Source organism: Apis mellifera, linkage group LG15 (genome assembly GCF_003254395.2).
Source record: "Apis mellifera strain DH4 linkage group LG15, Amel_HAv3.1, whole genome shotgun sequence".
NCBI lineage: Eukaryota > Metazoa > Arthropoda > Insecta > Hymenoptera > Apidae > Apis > Apis mellifera.
Window position 1 is genome coordinate 3876574 of NC_037652.1, and position 16182 is coordinate 3892755.

Consider the following 16182-nt stretch of genomic DNA (forward strand, 5'->3'; position numbering starts at 1 on the left):
TTGAATTCATCTTATTCTCTTTTTCAATCTCACACACACACATATTCATAATCTTCTCACATTGTATCTGAAATTCTTTGTGCAATGCAGAAATCACTTCTCAGTTAATCTTATCATAATCTTTTCATTTCATTCGCATTTTAATTTCTATCAGAAAAAATCGTTTTCATTCATAATTATTATAAATTTATTTATGACTCTTAAAAAGGCAACTTTCTTAAAAAAAAATCTCTCTTGATTTTTTCCATCGCAATTCGAAGTTCATTTTCAATTATCTTATATCCCTAAAAATATTTATTCTGTAATTGATTAAATGGACAAATAATTAATAAATAAATACCAACTTAAAATATCAATCAAAATAAAAAAATAAATGCATATTCGATCTTAACACAACTACCAGTTAGATATACACGCATTGCAACGTGTTCCAAGTTGTTGCGTTTATCAGTCCTATACACAATTTAAACTGTTACTTAACAATCAACTTCAAACACTTAAGTCCACCTCAGTGTCTGTCTTCTTTCGTGTTCGTTTAACGGACTTGATGAGCTAATGGTAGCCCAAGTTGAGGCACAACAGCAATGCAGAAATCCCTTTCGGCTGTAATCTTGCGGATTGTTTGCTCGTAGTCGTGAATCGCGTCAGACATAAGAGTGTAAGATCGACGACAGCTATAAGTCGGCACAAAGGAAAAACAGTTGTTATCAATTATCATGCGGAGGTGCAGCGTCGTTCGCGAGGAACGCAGAAAAAATTCCATTTTTCTTGTGTCGTATACGTGGATAACAGGTAAGCGTTTCACCAATACAGAACATTGAAAATATCATCTGCAAATAAAAAAAATATATAAAAATATAGAAAACAAAAAATATATATATATATTATTAATTGCACATATCTCAAATCTGAATTCTTCAAAGGAATTTAATGAATTTTAAACATTGCTGTAATATTTTAATTTGAATGAAAAAAAATTGCAAAGAAATTTTGCTTCAATATTTTAATTTAGAGTAATGAAATTCTCAAATTACCTTAAGTTCTGTTAGATTTATTCTGTTCCTTCTAACAAAAAGAAAATATAAGATGCATAAAAATACGCAAGAAGGCGCAACATCTCCAAGTCATTGGAGAACATTCGACGTCAGCGTTTCAATTCAATTACTACGCAGAAGATGCATTGCGATTGAAATGGAATAAAGCATTAATAAAATTCACTGGAATATATTTTCCTTGCCGTTTTCAAGCTATCACGCAATTTGAATTTTATGCATTAAATAATTTTCTTAAGTTTTTGATGTAATGCATTATATAAGCACTATTCCAATTACATGGGTGTATGTCTTAACGAGCTGGAACGAACAATTAATTAATCGATTAAATAGTACTATTTGAATGGATTGCATAACGAAATGTCTCATGTTTTCTTTATCTATGCACAGTCACGTTCAATTTTAATTTCAATTTTTATAATATTGCAAGCAATTTCTTGAAGCAAATCAAATAAACAAGATTTTTAAAATAAATTTTCAAAAAATGAAAATTTGATTATAGTCTATAAAATATATAATCTACATATTCAAATATTACAATCTTCAGAGTATAGTATAGTTTCAAAAGCAATTTGGGTTCTTAACTTTTAATGGTATTTCCCAAAATAACTTCAATATTGGAATTACAATGAAATTCATTCATAACTATTATGTAACCATAGTTCCCAGACTCTTTGCCAATTTCATTGCAGAACTTTCATAAAATGAATTTACAAATGTAAGCAGAAATACTATTTCAATCCTTCATACTTGGAAATCTTTTTGCCACATTGCATCAAGTAACAATTAAGTTATCCATTTTTTCTTTTTCCTTTTCTAGTTTAAGCAGTTATCCTTTCTATATTAAGATTCTCTATCATCGTCTCTTTACAATATTTAACAAATTCTTTATACTGTCAAATATTTCAATACGTAATCATTTCTGCATCTTCCTTTTAAAAGTTCATTCCAAGAAATCCAAGAAAAATCTTCGAAACATCATCGATCGTTAGAATTCTAAAACTGAAAATTGGCCCAAGGGCGATCGATTAGACAAGTACAATTAATTCGGTTAATTTAATGATGGCGACTGTGGCCGCCAGATATACAATCCTATCTTGCCGCACTGTACAAGGGTGGATTGATTTTTCACCCTCTGACGTCACGAGCGAGGCTAGCATGCGCGTGAAACAGATGCCAACCGCTTTTTATTTCCACATCTCGACTTTTTTTTTTTTTGTGTAATCTGCCGGTTGATATCCCTTTATCGAAGTCCTATAATCTCGATGATCAAAGTCAAATCACCTTCCTTTTTTCACAATTCGAAAGAATTGACTCGTTAATACTTGTTTTTAAATTCAAAAAATGGAAAAATTAATTTTAATAAGTGAATATAGAATAAATTATATTTTGTAAAATAGAATTTTAGATTTGAAAAAAATCTAAATTCTTAAAAGACAATAACCGCATATTTGTTATCTTAATTTATCAAAAATTAAATCCGTGCGAATATCAAGTAAAAAAAATATACTAAGCATTTCACAAGCAACGTTGTATCATCAGATAAATCATTATCATACTTTAAAATCTTGTAATAATTACAATTAAATGCTAATTATTATGATCATGGTCGACATGATTCAAAATCTCTCTAAAACAGATAAATAAAGAAAGAAAGAGATAAAAGGGTGATTATGATGGGGTAGTTGTGCCAAGGGTAGGAAGTAAGACATGTCGAAGTCAGAGACGAGTTCATTCAATGTCGCATGATTGGTCGATTGCTCGTTGTTTTCTCTCGCTTGAACTCTTCTCAATGCCTATATTTCCCTTCTTTCCTGTCTCGATGATTCTCCCTTCCTGGCGCTTTGATTCCCTCTTCCTCCAGCTGATTTAGAGGGATAGCGAATTCGTCGTCAACAATCGAGTTGATCCTTTGAACGTGCACATGTGCATTGTCGAAATGATGGGATATTTTTCTAAGAGTCTATTTCTAGGATATTAACTATCATCAATTATCATGCATTTCCTATTTGCTTGAAATTATTATTCCATTTTCTTATCAAAATAAAATTTCGTTGAATAATAGTGCATAATCTTTTTTATTTATTTTGAATAATTTGAGATAATTAATCTTCTTTAATCTTTAAGAAACTCTTTGAAACTCGTTTGGAAATAAAAAATAAATAAATTCTAATATAATAGTAATTACTGTATGCAAAGCATAAATCTCCATCTGTAATGAATTATTACTAAATTTTTTATTCAATATTTTATATTTTATATTTATCAATTAAGTAATAGAGAAATATAGAATAAAAATTTGGAAAAAATTATACTATACTATATGCATATTCACTACGAAAAATTATAGTGTCTATAACCGTTCATAGTAAATGTCTAACGATTAATTACCTTTAATATCTTTTCAATATGTATTTATAGGTGCCATATTAGCCAAAGGATTATAAAAGATATCCAGATTTAATCCCATTTTGTTTTCCAATCAGAATCTCACGAAATTCCAATCTTCATAATCTCTAAATTATTAAAAAAAGTTTGGTTAAATTTCAATACGTGTTATATTTAAAAAGAAAAAAAAAGTATCACAGATTGCTCAACCAAATATCAATATTAAGACGAACTAAACGTGATGGACCGTCGAACGACGAGGGCCGATCTAAATCCATGAGGGCTGTTTACCACGCTCGACTGCTTCATCTGCTCCCCACTTCGATTCGCCAGGACGTCAGCTGGAACTTGCGTGGTGCGTCCTGGGTGTGCAGCGTGCCGCTGCAGCTTCTAGTCCATTGTCACGATCCGAAAGACGATAGAGACAGAAGGAAAAGAAAGAAACTTGCGGTGAAAACTATCGACTAATCAGACTGCGTCTCAATAAGGCTTGTATCATCGAGCTTGAACCTACGTAACCTCACTTTTGTCACTTCGTTCGTCCCGTTTTTCATTTCGTATTATAAACTCGCGTGAATGTTAGTGGAACACGAGTTTATGGACTCGCCTTTCTTTAACAGAGACACTGTCTCATTAAATATCAGTGCGTGTAAATAGACGTGATTTCGTGCATTTATAAGATTCGTTTTATCTATGCAAAGTGGTATATGTAATACGTTGCGGACATAGACGGTACGGGCGTCGAAACTGTCGCATGTTCTCGCGTTTCATTGTGCTCGAAGAAACCGGCGTGAATGTTCGTATTAATTGGATAGTGTACATTTGATGAAACATCTTTTTCTGTGCCGATTTGTTGGCGTGATACTTGAGTGAATATATATTGGAAGACAGAAAAATAAAAACAAGAGCACTGCCAGTATCAGAATCGTTTGTCAAATAAATCAATCATCTTCTAATTTGGTAAGTGAAACAATTTAAATTTGAACATTGCAATGACGCAGAATATACATATACGTTTAGATGCATTCAATTGACACATCAATCTTGCAGTTGATTGTTAACTGTTGCTGTTTATAAAAGTTTCTAAAGAATTATTTAAGTGTTTTATTTTCTGAGAGAAACCAGAATCCATGCGAAAACATCATTACGTGTCAACTATTCGTATCAGTATTCTGTATGCAACCTCTTTGTCTAACCTTTGTTCTGACTTATATAAGAGACCACACTGCGTGCAGGCTATGTCCCTGGCGTAATACGTTGTTCGAAGCGATCACACGTGAATTTTTTCCTATCACATCTTTATAGAAAATTTAATTTATGTAATTTCACTCTTCAATAGAAAAGAACTCCATCAATGGTAATATCTTGTTAAAGCAATCTTGATAGATGTCCCGTTGTGCGTCAATAGTTGATTGATATATCTATAACGAACAACATTTCGATTAACATTTGATAACATACGATAAATGTAAAATAAAGATTTAATATCGAAACGAAATTTAATTCGAAAAATATATCTTTGTTAAATTCTTGTTTCAATCCTTGGAAAAGCATACTAGAAATATACCTTTGTTTGATAAAAATTTTATTTCTATTATTCTGAGCTATAGATAATAGTTTGGGTGTCGTGATGTATGTTATTTAATTGTTCGATTGGTTAGATGCATAGATGATTAAGTTAGGATTTCTAAATAGTATTCCAGCCTGAAAATGATAGAAGAGTAGCGAACGTAATCGCGTGAGCGTCGAAAGCGATTAGCCGTTAAAAGAGGTCGGCAATAGGAGCAGCGTTTACTTAATTAATGCGGTCGCTACGCGGCTCGTTGACCCCGCTGCAATTCTCGGACTCTTGGATTGTCCTTCGACGAAATTGATTTACCGGCCGGGCAGGGACGAATGTTGTTTCTCCGTCGGTTCAAATGCGCCACCATTTTCTCTTTTTTTCTTTCCTTCTTCTTTTTTTCATTTCTTTTTTATACTCTACCTCTTTTCGCTCATTTTGCTGACCTCTCGACAATTTTGTTCTTCTGCAATGCGTCAACGGACTTTCTGCACGCAATATATGTCTATATCACCTTGAAGTTTACTTTCAGCAATAAAGCAGATTTCGATAAAATTACTCAATTTAGTCGAAAAATAAAGTGATTATTATAATAGTAGGCTATAATCAATCTGATATTCTGAATTAGAGAAATTGTTGTATATATTTTAAAGAAAAGAATATTTTTGTATGTAATTCTAGATGGAAGTTGAAGATCGTCAATAGGTTATGTATGAAACAAACAAGGAAAATTTAAATTTATAAAAAATCATTATTGAAGATATAGAAAATTAAAAAAAATTTAAAAAAAGTCAAGAATTGTCTCAAGAATTGATATGTTGTGAACATTAAATAAATTCATGAGCAATTATCTATATGTATACATTTGCATAATTCACTTCTCTTTAAATGATTAATTCCTGAGCTCGTCACGCAAAATAATTTTTCCTTCATCTTAGATAACAAGGCCTTGAGATAACGCTGCCTGAAATCTACGGGAAAAGGAAATCATCAGTTTCTCCAATATATATCGAAAGTTTAAATGCTTTTCGGTTGAAATCATTTTCTGATACCTACTGAGCCTCGACCTAGTTGGGAAGTTTCATTCAAAGCCGCTGCGTAATACCCAAAGTGTTCCTCGTCGTGAATGAACTGTTCGAAATTAATCGTTCACCCTGCTGAAATGAAACGAAAACGAGTAGAATGCTAACATTTATGGACTAATGTCATTCGTAAATAAAATCTAAATAATAACTCAAAATAAAAAATAATAGAATAAGAAAGATAGAATTAAGAATTAATAGGAATTTAGATAATAAATTAAAAAATCGATGGATTTTATTCTTGAAGATAAGAAACAAGATTTTAGTGTTAATCTTTTTATGTATATTTATTGTATTTGTATATATTTATATATATTTATTATTTTTTGTATTATTTATTTACATATATAATATTAAGTAATATCTTTTTTTAATGTAAAAAGAATATTTTAGCTTTTTATTTATTTTTTTTTTTTTTTAGTTTTTAGCGTAATTTAAAATAATTATATATAATGTATAAAATTATAACATTTATGCTCTTATAAGTTACAATATATTTATTCTTATTAAATAAATGATACAAAACAATCTTTAAATTTTATAGAATTTATAATGAATCTTTAAAATGTAATTTTTTACATATAAATATTATTCTATAATTAAAATTAAAAAAATCAATTGATTTTTAATTTAGAAATTCATTTGTAAATCATTCCTTCTTTTATTGTTAAATTTTTTTTATATAATACAATTTATTAATCTTTAACCTATAAAATTTAGCTAATAATTTTCAATTTCTTAAGGTCTAAAAAATTAAAATGGAAAATCATAATCATGACATGTGATTAAAAATCGACTGTTTGCAATAAAAATTCTCTGCACTTATTAATAATTGCACAATAAATTCAAATGTATCCTTTTTATCTTTCGAATCGTTGATCATTTCTCATCGTTCGGTAATTTATTACAATAATGACAATCTTCATGCACCACGTAATCGAGCTATTGCAGATCGATAAGACCTTGCGAGAAATCGACAACAACTTGTAATATGAGTTGCGACAGTGGAAACGATATTTAATTGTCGATGTATAAATAATCGTGCGATTCTCGACGCACTGCCATTATCGATTGTCTTGTTCTTCAAAATTCGATCTTTTTTTTCTTTTTCTTCGGTGATTTATTGGAAAGTTTTCTTGACTGTCAGATATATAATTGACTCGCAAAATTATTTTTTTTTTGAGTAATTATCTTTAACAAAAAATTTCTTTTCTTTTATTATATATTAAATAGTTTTTATTATTAAATTTATACGTCAAACTTATTTAAATATTCCTATTTAGATAAATATTTATTAAATAATTAATAAGATGACTTGATAGTAAATCTTCAATAATTGAGGAATTAGTATTTATTTTTACATTTACAAGTAATATAATTTTTAAAATAAAGAATTCTTATTCGCAAAATGGATTCATATATGTGATTTTCATATCATGATGTGGTGATTATTCTGGATACACATTATAAACATGTCATCTAGTGATTATCGATGTGTCCGCATAAAATATAGGTTTTATAGCATAGCCAGGGACGGAATAACGTTGTTTTTCCTGTCATGCGACTGTCTCACCTGTCTTGTCCTTTTATTTATATTTGACAGTTAATCGAATCGTAAATATAATATATCTGTTTATTTTCTTTGTTGCACTTTTTACGTAAGTTTCGATCTTATTAGATTTTTTCTTCGGTTGAATATGTGCTTACATTATGCAAATAAAAAACGTCCATTTAGAAAAAATGATCAAACATGAAAAAATAGATTTATTTAATGTTGATAGAGATCTTTCTTTTTAATCTTTTTATACTCAATGTTGCATACATGCAATATTCTAACTACTTTACTCAGCAATGAAATAATTAAATAAATATATTTATTTAATATTTTTTATAAAAAATGTTTCTGTTATTAATAATTGATTTTTTTTTTAGCTATCTCTAATAAATAAATTCTGAAAGAATCAATAACTTATTATTATCACAATTATTACCTTATTATTTTTTCTGAAAAAAAATTTGAGGTTATAATTTTTTTTTTCATCGAAAATCGATTTTCTAGTTTGCTTGAATTGTTAATAATAAAATATCAATTCAAAGTGATTACAAGAGATAATATACAATCTACTTAAACGCAAAGGAAACCAACGTTTAATCTATTCAAGTATTTCGTGACGAATCAAGATCTCTACCGTTTCCACATTCGGATTGACCTAATCTATGTATAACCGAACCGAACGTCACAAATTGTCTTGAAAATATCTTGGGTTTCGTGCCTAGTATAAATTAGAAGCCAGTAAGTTTCGGTGAAAATTGGTGCGAACCGGACCAAGCGAAGGTTCGAAGTTCGGTTAAAAAGCAGTGTGACACCGTCTATGACAGTGTCATTCTATACACCGTCGATGGTTCAAAACCTCGTCCACGAACAGGACAAATCCCTTGTGTCCATAGTTCGGTTCAGGGTTAAGGTGATAGGCTAAGGTTGAGGTTGAAGTAACCAACGTTCGATACTAAATATAGTGAAGGCGCTTGCGGGGTCAAATCAATAGGCATTCTGCGTATACATGTATATTCACGGTGCCTGGACGTCTGAACATTGCACGTAAGCTTAAAATAATCTATTCACGCCTACGTGACCGAACGACATCATGTCTGCACGTGTCTGCATCGTTATCAGCGACTTACTAATTTTGCGTTGAAACGCCAATTTGGAACGTAGACCCACGTTCAAGAGTTCATTGAAATACTTTTCTATTCAAGAGTTCATTGGAATACTTTTCTATTCAAGATCTGGTCTCATTTTTGTTTTGGAATCTTTCCGTTGTTTTAAAATCTTTCAAATACATAGAATGCGGCGAAAAGTAAAATCTTGTATATACTTGAGATTTTTAACAGTTGATAGTTACTTTTGCATTAAAGTGATATACTTTTAAATTAATCCTTGTAATCCTTTGAAATGAATTTTATTAATGACTTCTGACTTTTATGCCATAGTTTAATTCATAAAAATCTCTGATTCAAAAGTTTATCTTAAATTTACATTTCTTTTTAATTTCTCATAAGATTCACTTCACAACTTCTTATTTACAAATTTGTAATTGCATTTGTCTTGCATTATCTCTTTCTTTTACAAAAATCCAATGAATCTTAAAAAAAGAAAAAAATCATAAAAAATAAAACATCAAAGTATAGACAATCTTAGACAAAATATGTTATACAAAAAATGTTATACAATTATATCATTACAAGATCTTTATGTGCAATCTATGTTTCCCTGTTTGTATCTAAATAATTTTTTCTTCTTCTAATTTCTAATTATTAGATCGTTTTTAGAAGTTCTTTTAAGGACACCCAAGTGCAAATCCATTGATATTCACGGTATCTGTATAAATTTCAGCATTGTTAGCTTGAGAAAGGGACCGCGAGGATCGACGCGCGGCATCATCTTTGATTCTGTGAAGATCGGATGTGGACATTGCGCCATTCGATCGGCGGTACGGTAGCAACGGAGGTAGCCGCGTGTTTAAACGACCTGGCACGTGGGTGGGTGTATTGGATGAGAAGGGGTGATTGTCGGTGATGGACAATGAGCAGCCGCATCAGGAACTGGTCAAGTGTGTGGTCGTCGGTGACACGGCAGTTGGAAAGACCAGGCTGATATGCGCAAGGGCCTGCAACAAACACGTGTCACTTTCGCAACTTTTGACAACTCACGTGCCCACCGTTTGGGCCATCGACCAGTACAGGATATACAAGGACGTAAGTTCTTGATAATTGCGCTAATATGGTTGTAGGTGTCTGTAAATTGTTGTTCGGCAGGAGTTCAATTTGATAATTGCGATGATTTTAATAGAGTATCTGGGGATTCAATATCCGAGGTTTTACTTATTCGTGATTAACTGCGATAAGTAATTGCTTTTGCAATTTTGTTCCTCCTGACCTGTGACACGAAAAAAAAAAATTAATTTTGAAATTCAAGTAATTAATTAATAATTTCATCGAGATTTCAAAGTCGTAAGAATTAGACAAGAAATTGTAAAAATAAATGAAAAATTCTATCAATCTGCAATTGTTTTTTGATCAATATTTTTCTTTAATATTGAGAAATGAATAATTGTATATAGATTGCATTTAATATAGTGGATAATAAATTTGCAATTGAAGAATGGATTTTTAATCTGGAAATAAATATTTACTACTTACCTTAAAATTATTATTCCAGAAGATTTGGAATTTCTATGTTATTATTATATGATTTTATGTCTAATTAATTTAAAAACAAATGTCATCAATAAGCGTTTTTGTTTATATATGACTCTTATTGTTAATTTATTTATAGACATCAAAAATGATTATGATCGTGAAAATATGACAAAAATTCGATTTTATTTTAATCCATCAGGTCTTGGAACGATCCTGGGAAGTAGTCGACAATGTGAATGTCTCCCTGCGACTTTGGGACACATTTGGTGATCACGAAAAAGATCGACGTTTCGCGTACGGCAGGTAAAATTATTATCTCAACAAATTTCTATTCTGTTTTTCAATCGTGGATTTCTTTTTTCATTTTCTTCCCTTTTTGCAATTATCTCTTTCTCTTTTCATTCTTAAATAATAAAAAATATTATTAAATATTCTATTACAATTAATTAAAAAAAAAAAATCTATAAAATTCTATAAATACAGATCAGACGTCGTGCTACTATGTTTCTCCATAACCAATCCCGTTTCGCTACGGAATTGCAAGGCGATGTGGTACCCAGAGATACGACGGTTCTGCCCTCAGACCCCCGTGCTGTTAGTGGGATGCAAGAACGATTTGCGTTACATGTATCGAGATGAAACTTATTTGAGCTATTTTCGTGATCGAAGTCCGTTCGTGAGGTACGTTATCTTTATCAACAACTATGTTTAACCGCATTTTCCTTTCCCGTATTTAGAAGCAACACACGTTCCTCAAATCGATTTTTTTTCATTCTATATTGGACCTCGTTCAAATGCATTCATGCTTCCTCAATGATCGACCCCTTCGGCAAAGTGTGTCGAAGTATTGATTCCACAGATGCTTCGTGATTCTTTTTAGATGCATTCTGTTCTTATTAAGCAGAAACTATTATCTTTTTCTTGAGTGTATTATGAAGAAAACTTCGAGTTTTTATTAATTGTATTGACAGATTAGAAGGATATCTTGGTTTACGTAATGGAATTTTTATTGAAATATTCCACGTGATATGAAAGGAGATTAACCGAGCCTTGACATATCAGAAGCTCTCAAGAAATTCTTAAAGTTCATAGTGACTTTCAGGATTTTCTTTACGATCGTTCTGGATAATAGTTTTATAAGAACACGTTTCATAAGCGATGTCCTTTAGAGTTGATATTAATTTGCAACTATTTTTACCGAGATTTTAAATTGATTTTTAGAGCCACGAGAAAGAGCGATCTGGTGATGCCTGATCAAGCTCGAGCCGTTGCACGTGAACTTGGCGTTTGTTATTACGAGACCAGTGTCTTCACGTATTACGGTGTTAATGAAGTGTTCGAAAATTCGATACGTGCTGCCTTAATTGCGAGGCGTCAGCAACGATTTTGGATGACGAACTTGAAGAGGGTGCAGAGACCTCTGCTTCAGGTATGTAAAGTTTTCTAAAAAAAAAATTTAATTTATATTAATATTAATTGAATTTATATTGAAATATTCGTCTAAATGATTTATTCTCATTCACTGTAAAAATTCCAGTAATTTATAATGTGAAAAAGATTAAATATTTTTCAAGAATAATTGAAGAAATCATCAATTTCAGGCACCATTTTGTCCACCGAAACCTGTTCCACCGGAAGTGTGTCTAGCTGCAAGCACTTATGAAGAGAATATGAAGACACTATGGACAAAGCCTGTTCACACTGACGTGACTTTAATAGCCGGAAACTGCACGTTTTCCGCTCATAGGTGTCTTTTAGCCGCTGCATCGCCTGCATTTCATCGACTTTTCTCTATGGAACTTGTTCAAGAGCAAACACCTCGAAGTTCCAGCGAATCTAGCATGGTGTTTCATATTTCTTATCATTTTTTTTACTATTTTTTGTCTTACTTATAAACGTTGTTTTTTATTCTTCTGAAGGTAAGTACGTTTGGTGAAGCAACGGTCGGTGATTTTAACGATGACACCGAGTGCCTGATTCGTATCGATCAATCAAAACCTGCAAAGTAAGTTTATCTGGTAAATCTGTTCAAATTATAGCATAGTTATACGTTCTAAAAGTTTAGAAGCATGCATTATATATTTAATATTTAAAAGAAAAACTAAGAAACTTTATAGAATATTTTAGATATTTGCTTACCATTTATTCAAAAATAATTAATAATAATAATAATATATGATATGGTGATTTTAAATGAAATTAATAAAAATGATATTGAATAAAATATAGAGTTTGGGAACAATTGAAGCGACGTTCGAGCTTTCAAGTACTGCCCACTATGGACAACCAAAAGAAACCGACTGGTACTACCAGAGATCTTAATCATCCTGCCTTCCAAAACATTCGTGTATGTTTGGTAAGTTTTTATAAGAAGTTTAATTTATAATAAAACTTCGATCATTATTCTTTTTCTATTCAATTTACTTATAGACTGAGAATACAAACGGAATGCAGCAATCAACGACAGTGGTTACGCTGTCTAAGTTAATTACGCCTCAGGCAATGCAGCAATGTTTGCAGTTCATTTATACGGGCAGCTTGGATAAACGGTATCATGATCTACAAGTACGTTGCGTCGGTAGAATTATCTATGCGGGCAGCTACACCCGTGGATTATTAAAAATTTTCTTATTTAATTGATGCAATAACTTGTGTAGATCGATTTTTTTACATCATTATTGCATAGAAAAAAAAAAACATTTATTTATAATTTTTATATAATAAATGTATATAATAATCTAAATAAGTTTTGTACTTTTCCTTTTAAACTATATAAGTATAATTACGGTAAATCTATATAAATATAGCTATTGAAAAAAACAAATTAATTTTTTTAAAGATCAGATCAATTGGTAGATGTTCCAGAAAATTGTGTGAACATTTTGTAATATTTGTTTATTCAAATATACTGTTGGTGGGTTTTACTATTTTGGATCGAAGATAAAGCCGTAAAGTAAAATATTTTTCTTGTTGGAGGAATACTTTGTGCAAATAGTAAGTTTAAAGCTTAAATATGCTACCAGTGCGGTATGCGGTAACTAACGCGGCTCTATTCTTTCAGACAGCTCCTATTGGGCTTCTACTGGTTAGTACAATGTGAAATACGTTTGCTGATAAGAGCATACACATACATGATATTGTATACGCACGCATAATGTATAGACATTAGCTAAAAAAAATATCGATTCACCGTTTTCTACAATATATTAGATTATTGTCATATTTGTCATCATTTTGGCATGTTCCTTATCTATAAATAAATTTTAAACAAATTTTAGATGATATGTATATATATATATATATATTATAAATTAATATATATAATTTATATATATATATATATATGTATATATATTAATTGTGATTCATAAAATATATATAAATTTATGTAAAAGATTTATGTCTATTTTTAAGAAAAAATTTTGTATTAAAATCATTAAATCATTGATCATGGGTGCATGGAAAACATTATCAATTTTCTTTCAGCTGACAATCTAAAAATGGATTTTAAAAATTTCATTTCATAATCATGTTCTATTACAGAAAAATATTGGTTAATTTTATCTTCTTTCACGTACAGGAAATTAGACAGGCAGCGGAATTCTTGGAGCTTCCGCAATTGTTGATGGTGCTTGGAACTCTACAAACTAGAGATCAATTTAATAATGATCTTAATAATCGCTACAAACAGGTAGTGAGGCAACGTTTAGAAGATATTTGTCTAGAGCAAGGTAGAATAAAAATTTAATTCAAAATAATCATTTCTTGTTTTCAATCATAAAATGTGATTTTTTTTTTTTTTTTTTTTTTTAGGACTTTTCGCCGATGTAACATTTGAATTAGATGATGGAAGTGTTCCAGCCCATAAAGCGATTCTCACTGCCCGATGTGATGTGATGAAAGCTATGTTCTCCGGTGATTTTCGTGAAAGCAGCGCAAAAGTAGTAAGTACATTCCTTTTTAAAAGTTATTTTAAAAATTATTTTGTTTCTTGTTGCGATATGTAATAAAATTCATTGAACAGATAGTGTTTCCTGGTGTACGCGAATACACGTTTCATAAACTGCTTTGTTATCTCTATACGGATGAAGTGCCAGCAATTTCCTCTGCCAGATGTTTGAACCTCTTAGAATTGGCAAATCGTCTCTGCTTACCACGACTAGTGAACTTGGTCGAGAGCAGAGTAATCGAAGATCTCGAGAGATTGTCTGGGAACGAGGGAAACGAGGCCGTGGAGAACTGTCTGAGATTACTGGAACCGTGCAAGGTCAGCTTTTTCTTCAACTATCAGTATATCGATCCATGAGTCTAAACTTTCTGATAGCTCATTCTCCAATTTGCATGTTGTACATTTTGTAGTTACATAATGCCGATCAACTGGCCGACTGGTGTATGAATTACTTATGCGTGAATTATAACAAATTGTGCAAAATGTCTCCACGAAGTGTGCGTCTTCTACATCCAGAGAATCAAGAATATTTAAATGAGCATCGATGGCCTCCGGTGTGGTATGTAATATATAGAATGCAGGACTTTAAGCTGGAAATTGATTCATTATATATATATAGAAATAATTAAATAATTAAAATTATGAATTATTTTTTTTTATTAAACAGGTATTTAAAAGACTACGATTACTATCAAAAATGTTTAGCGGAACGAGATCGGGAGAATAAGCCAACGTTAAAAAGAAATCGTAATCAGTCCGGTTGTTTATGCTTTTCTGGCACCAGTAAAACTAGAAGAGAGAGTTCCAGCGGTGGTGAAGGTACAGCATCATCGGCGAACAACGATCCACAATCTGAACGACCTTTGTTCGACTCGATCGAGTCTGGTGAACAGGTTGTATGACAAGAGCCCAGCGGCCTACGCCGCTCAGTCCGTTTCATTTTGGTCCTACCCGTGCTCATGGTCTTCATATGCACCATTTTTACTATTTTGATACTGCTACAAATTTATACTTAAGAAAATTTAAACGCCGATAACACAATTTATGCACATTGAGGATGCCTAAAAGCAAAAAGAAAAAAAAAAGATAAAAAAGGAGGAAATAGATCCTCTAATTTTTTTATCAATCTTGTTTGTCGTACGCAATGAAAACGAATATTTCTGTCTAATGTATGCTTCTTCTTGTTTTTTCTTTCTCTTGAAAAATAACGTAAAAAAATGAATTGTAATTCTAAAATAATTGGCGAAACTTTTTATCTTTTTTGTACAATTTCAATGGAGATGAATCTGATATCTATATATATTGTTGAAAAACCTATTTAAAATGTGTACGATCTTTTAGAATTTTAAACGGGCGTCCGTCGTTTGTAAGCGAATAAAACAAGATGGTGCCTTTCATTGACGATTCGTCGTTGCTGCCACAGCGACCTTTAAACAGGGTGATGTTGAATCACCTGGACAGGTTTTAATATGTTTTTGATTACAAATACGAATTGCAGAAAAAAAAAAATAAATCACAATATAAGTTGAAAAATAATCTTGCATCCCATTTTCCGTCAATGAGCACGGCACGTTTTTCGAATGTGAAGAACGTGAATGCTTTAAATTGCTCATCCATTCTGATCACATAATAAGTGATTTTTATACAAGAGATATTTCAGTGGCTGTTGAAATCTTTGAGATTTTTCAAATTTTTTCTGTTAATATTGTTCAAGATTTCTGTATATTCTGTATACAAGAAAATTTCTAAATCGATTTCAAAAAGAATTTTAGAAATGCATCAAATCCGAATTGCATTTTATACCGAATTGCTCTGCATCTAAATGATAAGAAATCTTGGACAGTATTTACTCGAATGATTATTATAATTTCCACTTCCCTCTCCCTACAAAAATTACAATTTAATTTTACAAAAAGGGAGCAAGAGGGAAATGTTGGAGAGTAAAATCTG

General features: G+C 31.1%; 1 protein-coding gene and 2 long non-coding RNA genes across 11 annotated transcripts; 1 reads left to right on the forward strand and 2 right to left on the reverse strand.

Annotated features, from left to right (window-relative positions):
- Positions 1–19: 19 nt before the first annotated feature.
- On the reverse strand, positions 20–3861 carry LOC102655145. Of its 6 annotated transcripts, none has more exons than XR_003306186.1 (5): positions 3651–3806; positions 3444–3568; positions 1035–3264; positions 401–830; positions 20–284 (listed from the first exon to the last, which is right to left on the reverse strand). It is a non-coding gene; the product is annotated as an uncharacterized LOC102655145 (long non-coding RNA). The 6 variants fall into 6 exon arrangements; XR_003306188.1 differs by having other exon boundaries at positions 20–299; XR_003306189.1 differs by lacking the exon at positions 20–284 and having other exon boundaries at positions 353–830; positions 1035–1352; positions 1638–3264.
- On the forward strand, positions 605–15317 carry LOC413034 (rho-related BTB domain-containing protein 1). Of its 4 annotated transcripts, none has more exons than XM_006560700.3 (15): positions 605–792; positions 9478–9839; positions 10483–10586; positions 10767–10964; positions 11505–11712; positions 11885–12127; positions 12203–12288; positions 12513–12639; positions 12714–12848; positions 13345–13368; positions 13864–14014; positions 14097–14227; positions 14308–14550; positions 14643–14791; positions 14900–15134. In XM_006560700.3, exons 2-15 carry the CDS (start codon positions 9660–9662, stop codon positions 15132–15134), a joined length of 2214 nt encoding a protein of 737 aa, XP_006560763.1. In that variant the 5' UTR covers positions 605–792; positions 9478–9659. The 4 variants fall into 4 exon arrangements, with proteins under 4 accessions (XP_006560763.1, XP_396485.3, XP_006560765.1 ...); XM_396485.7 differs by lacking the exon at positions 605–792 and adding an exon at positions 4209–4400 and having other exon boundaries at positions 14900–15317; XM_006560701.3 differs by lacking the exon at positions 605–792 and adding an exon at positions 8408–8682.
- LOC113219287 lies at positions 4611–6388 on the reverse strand. The gene is made up of 2 exons (XR_003306191.1): positions 6058–6388; positions 4611–5972 (listed from the first exon to the last, which is right to left on the reverse strand). It is a non-coding gene; the product is annotated as an uncharacterized LOC113219287 (long non-coding RNA).
- Positions 15318–16182: the final 865 nt, after the last annotated feature.

Bases quoted from the DNA above. Each gene is read 5' to 3' on its own strand.
- LOC413034 (XM_006560700.3), top strand. From the start codon at position 9,660: ATGGACAATGAGCAGCCGCATCAGGAACTGGTCAAGTGTGTGGTCGTC. The intron at 9,840-10,482 runs GTAAGTTCTTGA...TTAATCCATCAG, and splicing joins AGTACAGGATATACAAGGAC to GTCTTGGAACGATCCTGGGA. The intron at 14,228-14,307 runs GTAAGTACATTC...TTCATTGAACAG, and splicing joins GTGAAAGCAGCGCAAAAGTA to ATAGTGTTTCCTGGTGTACG.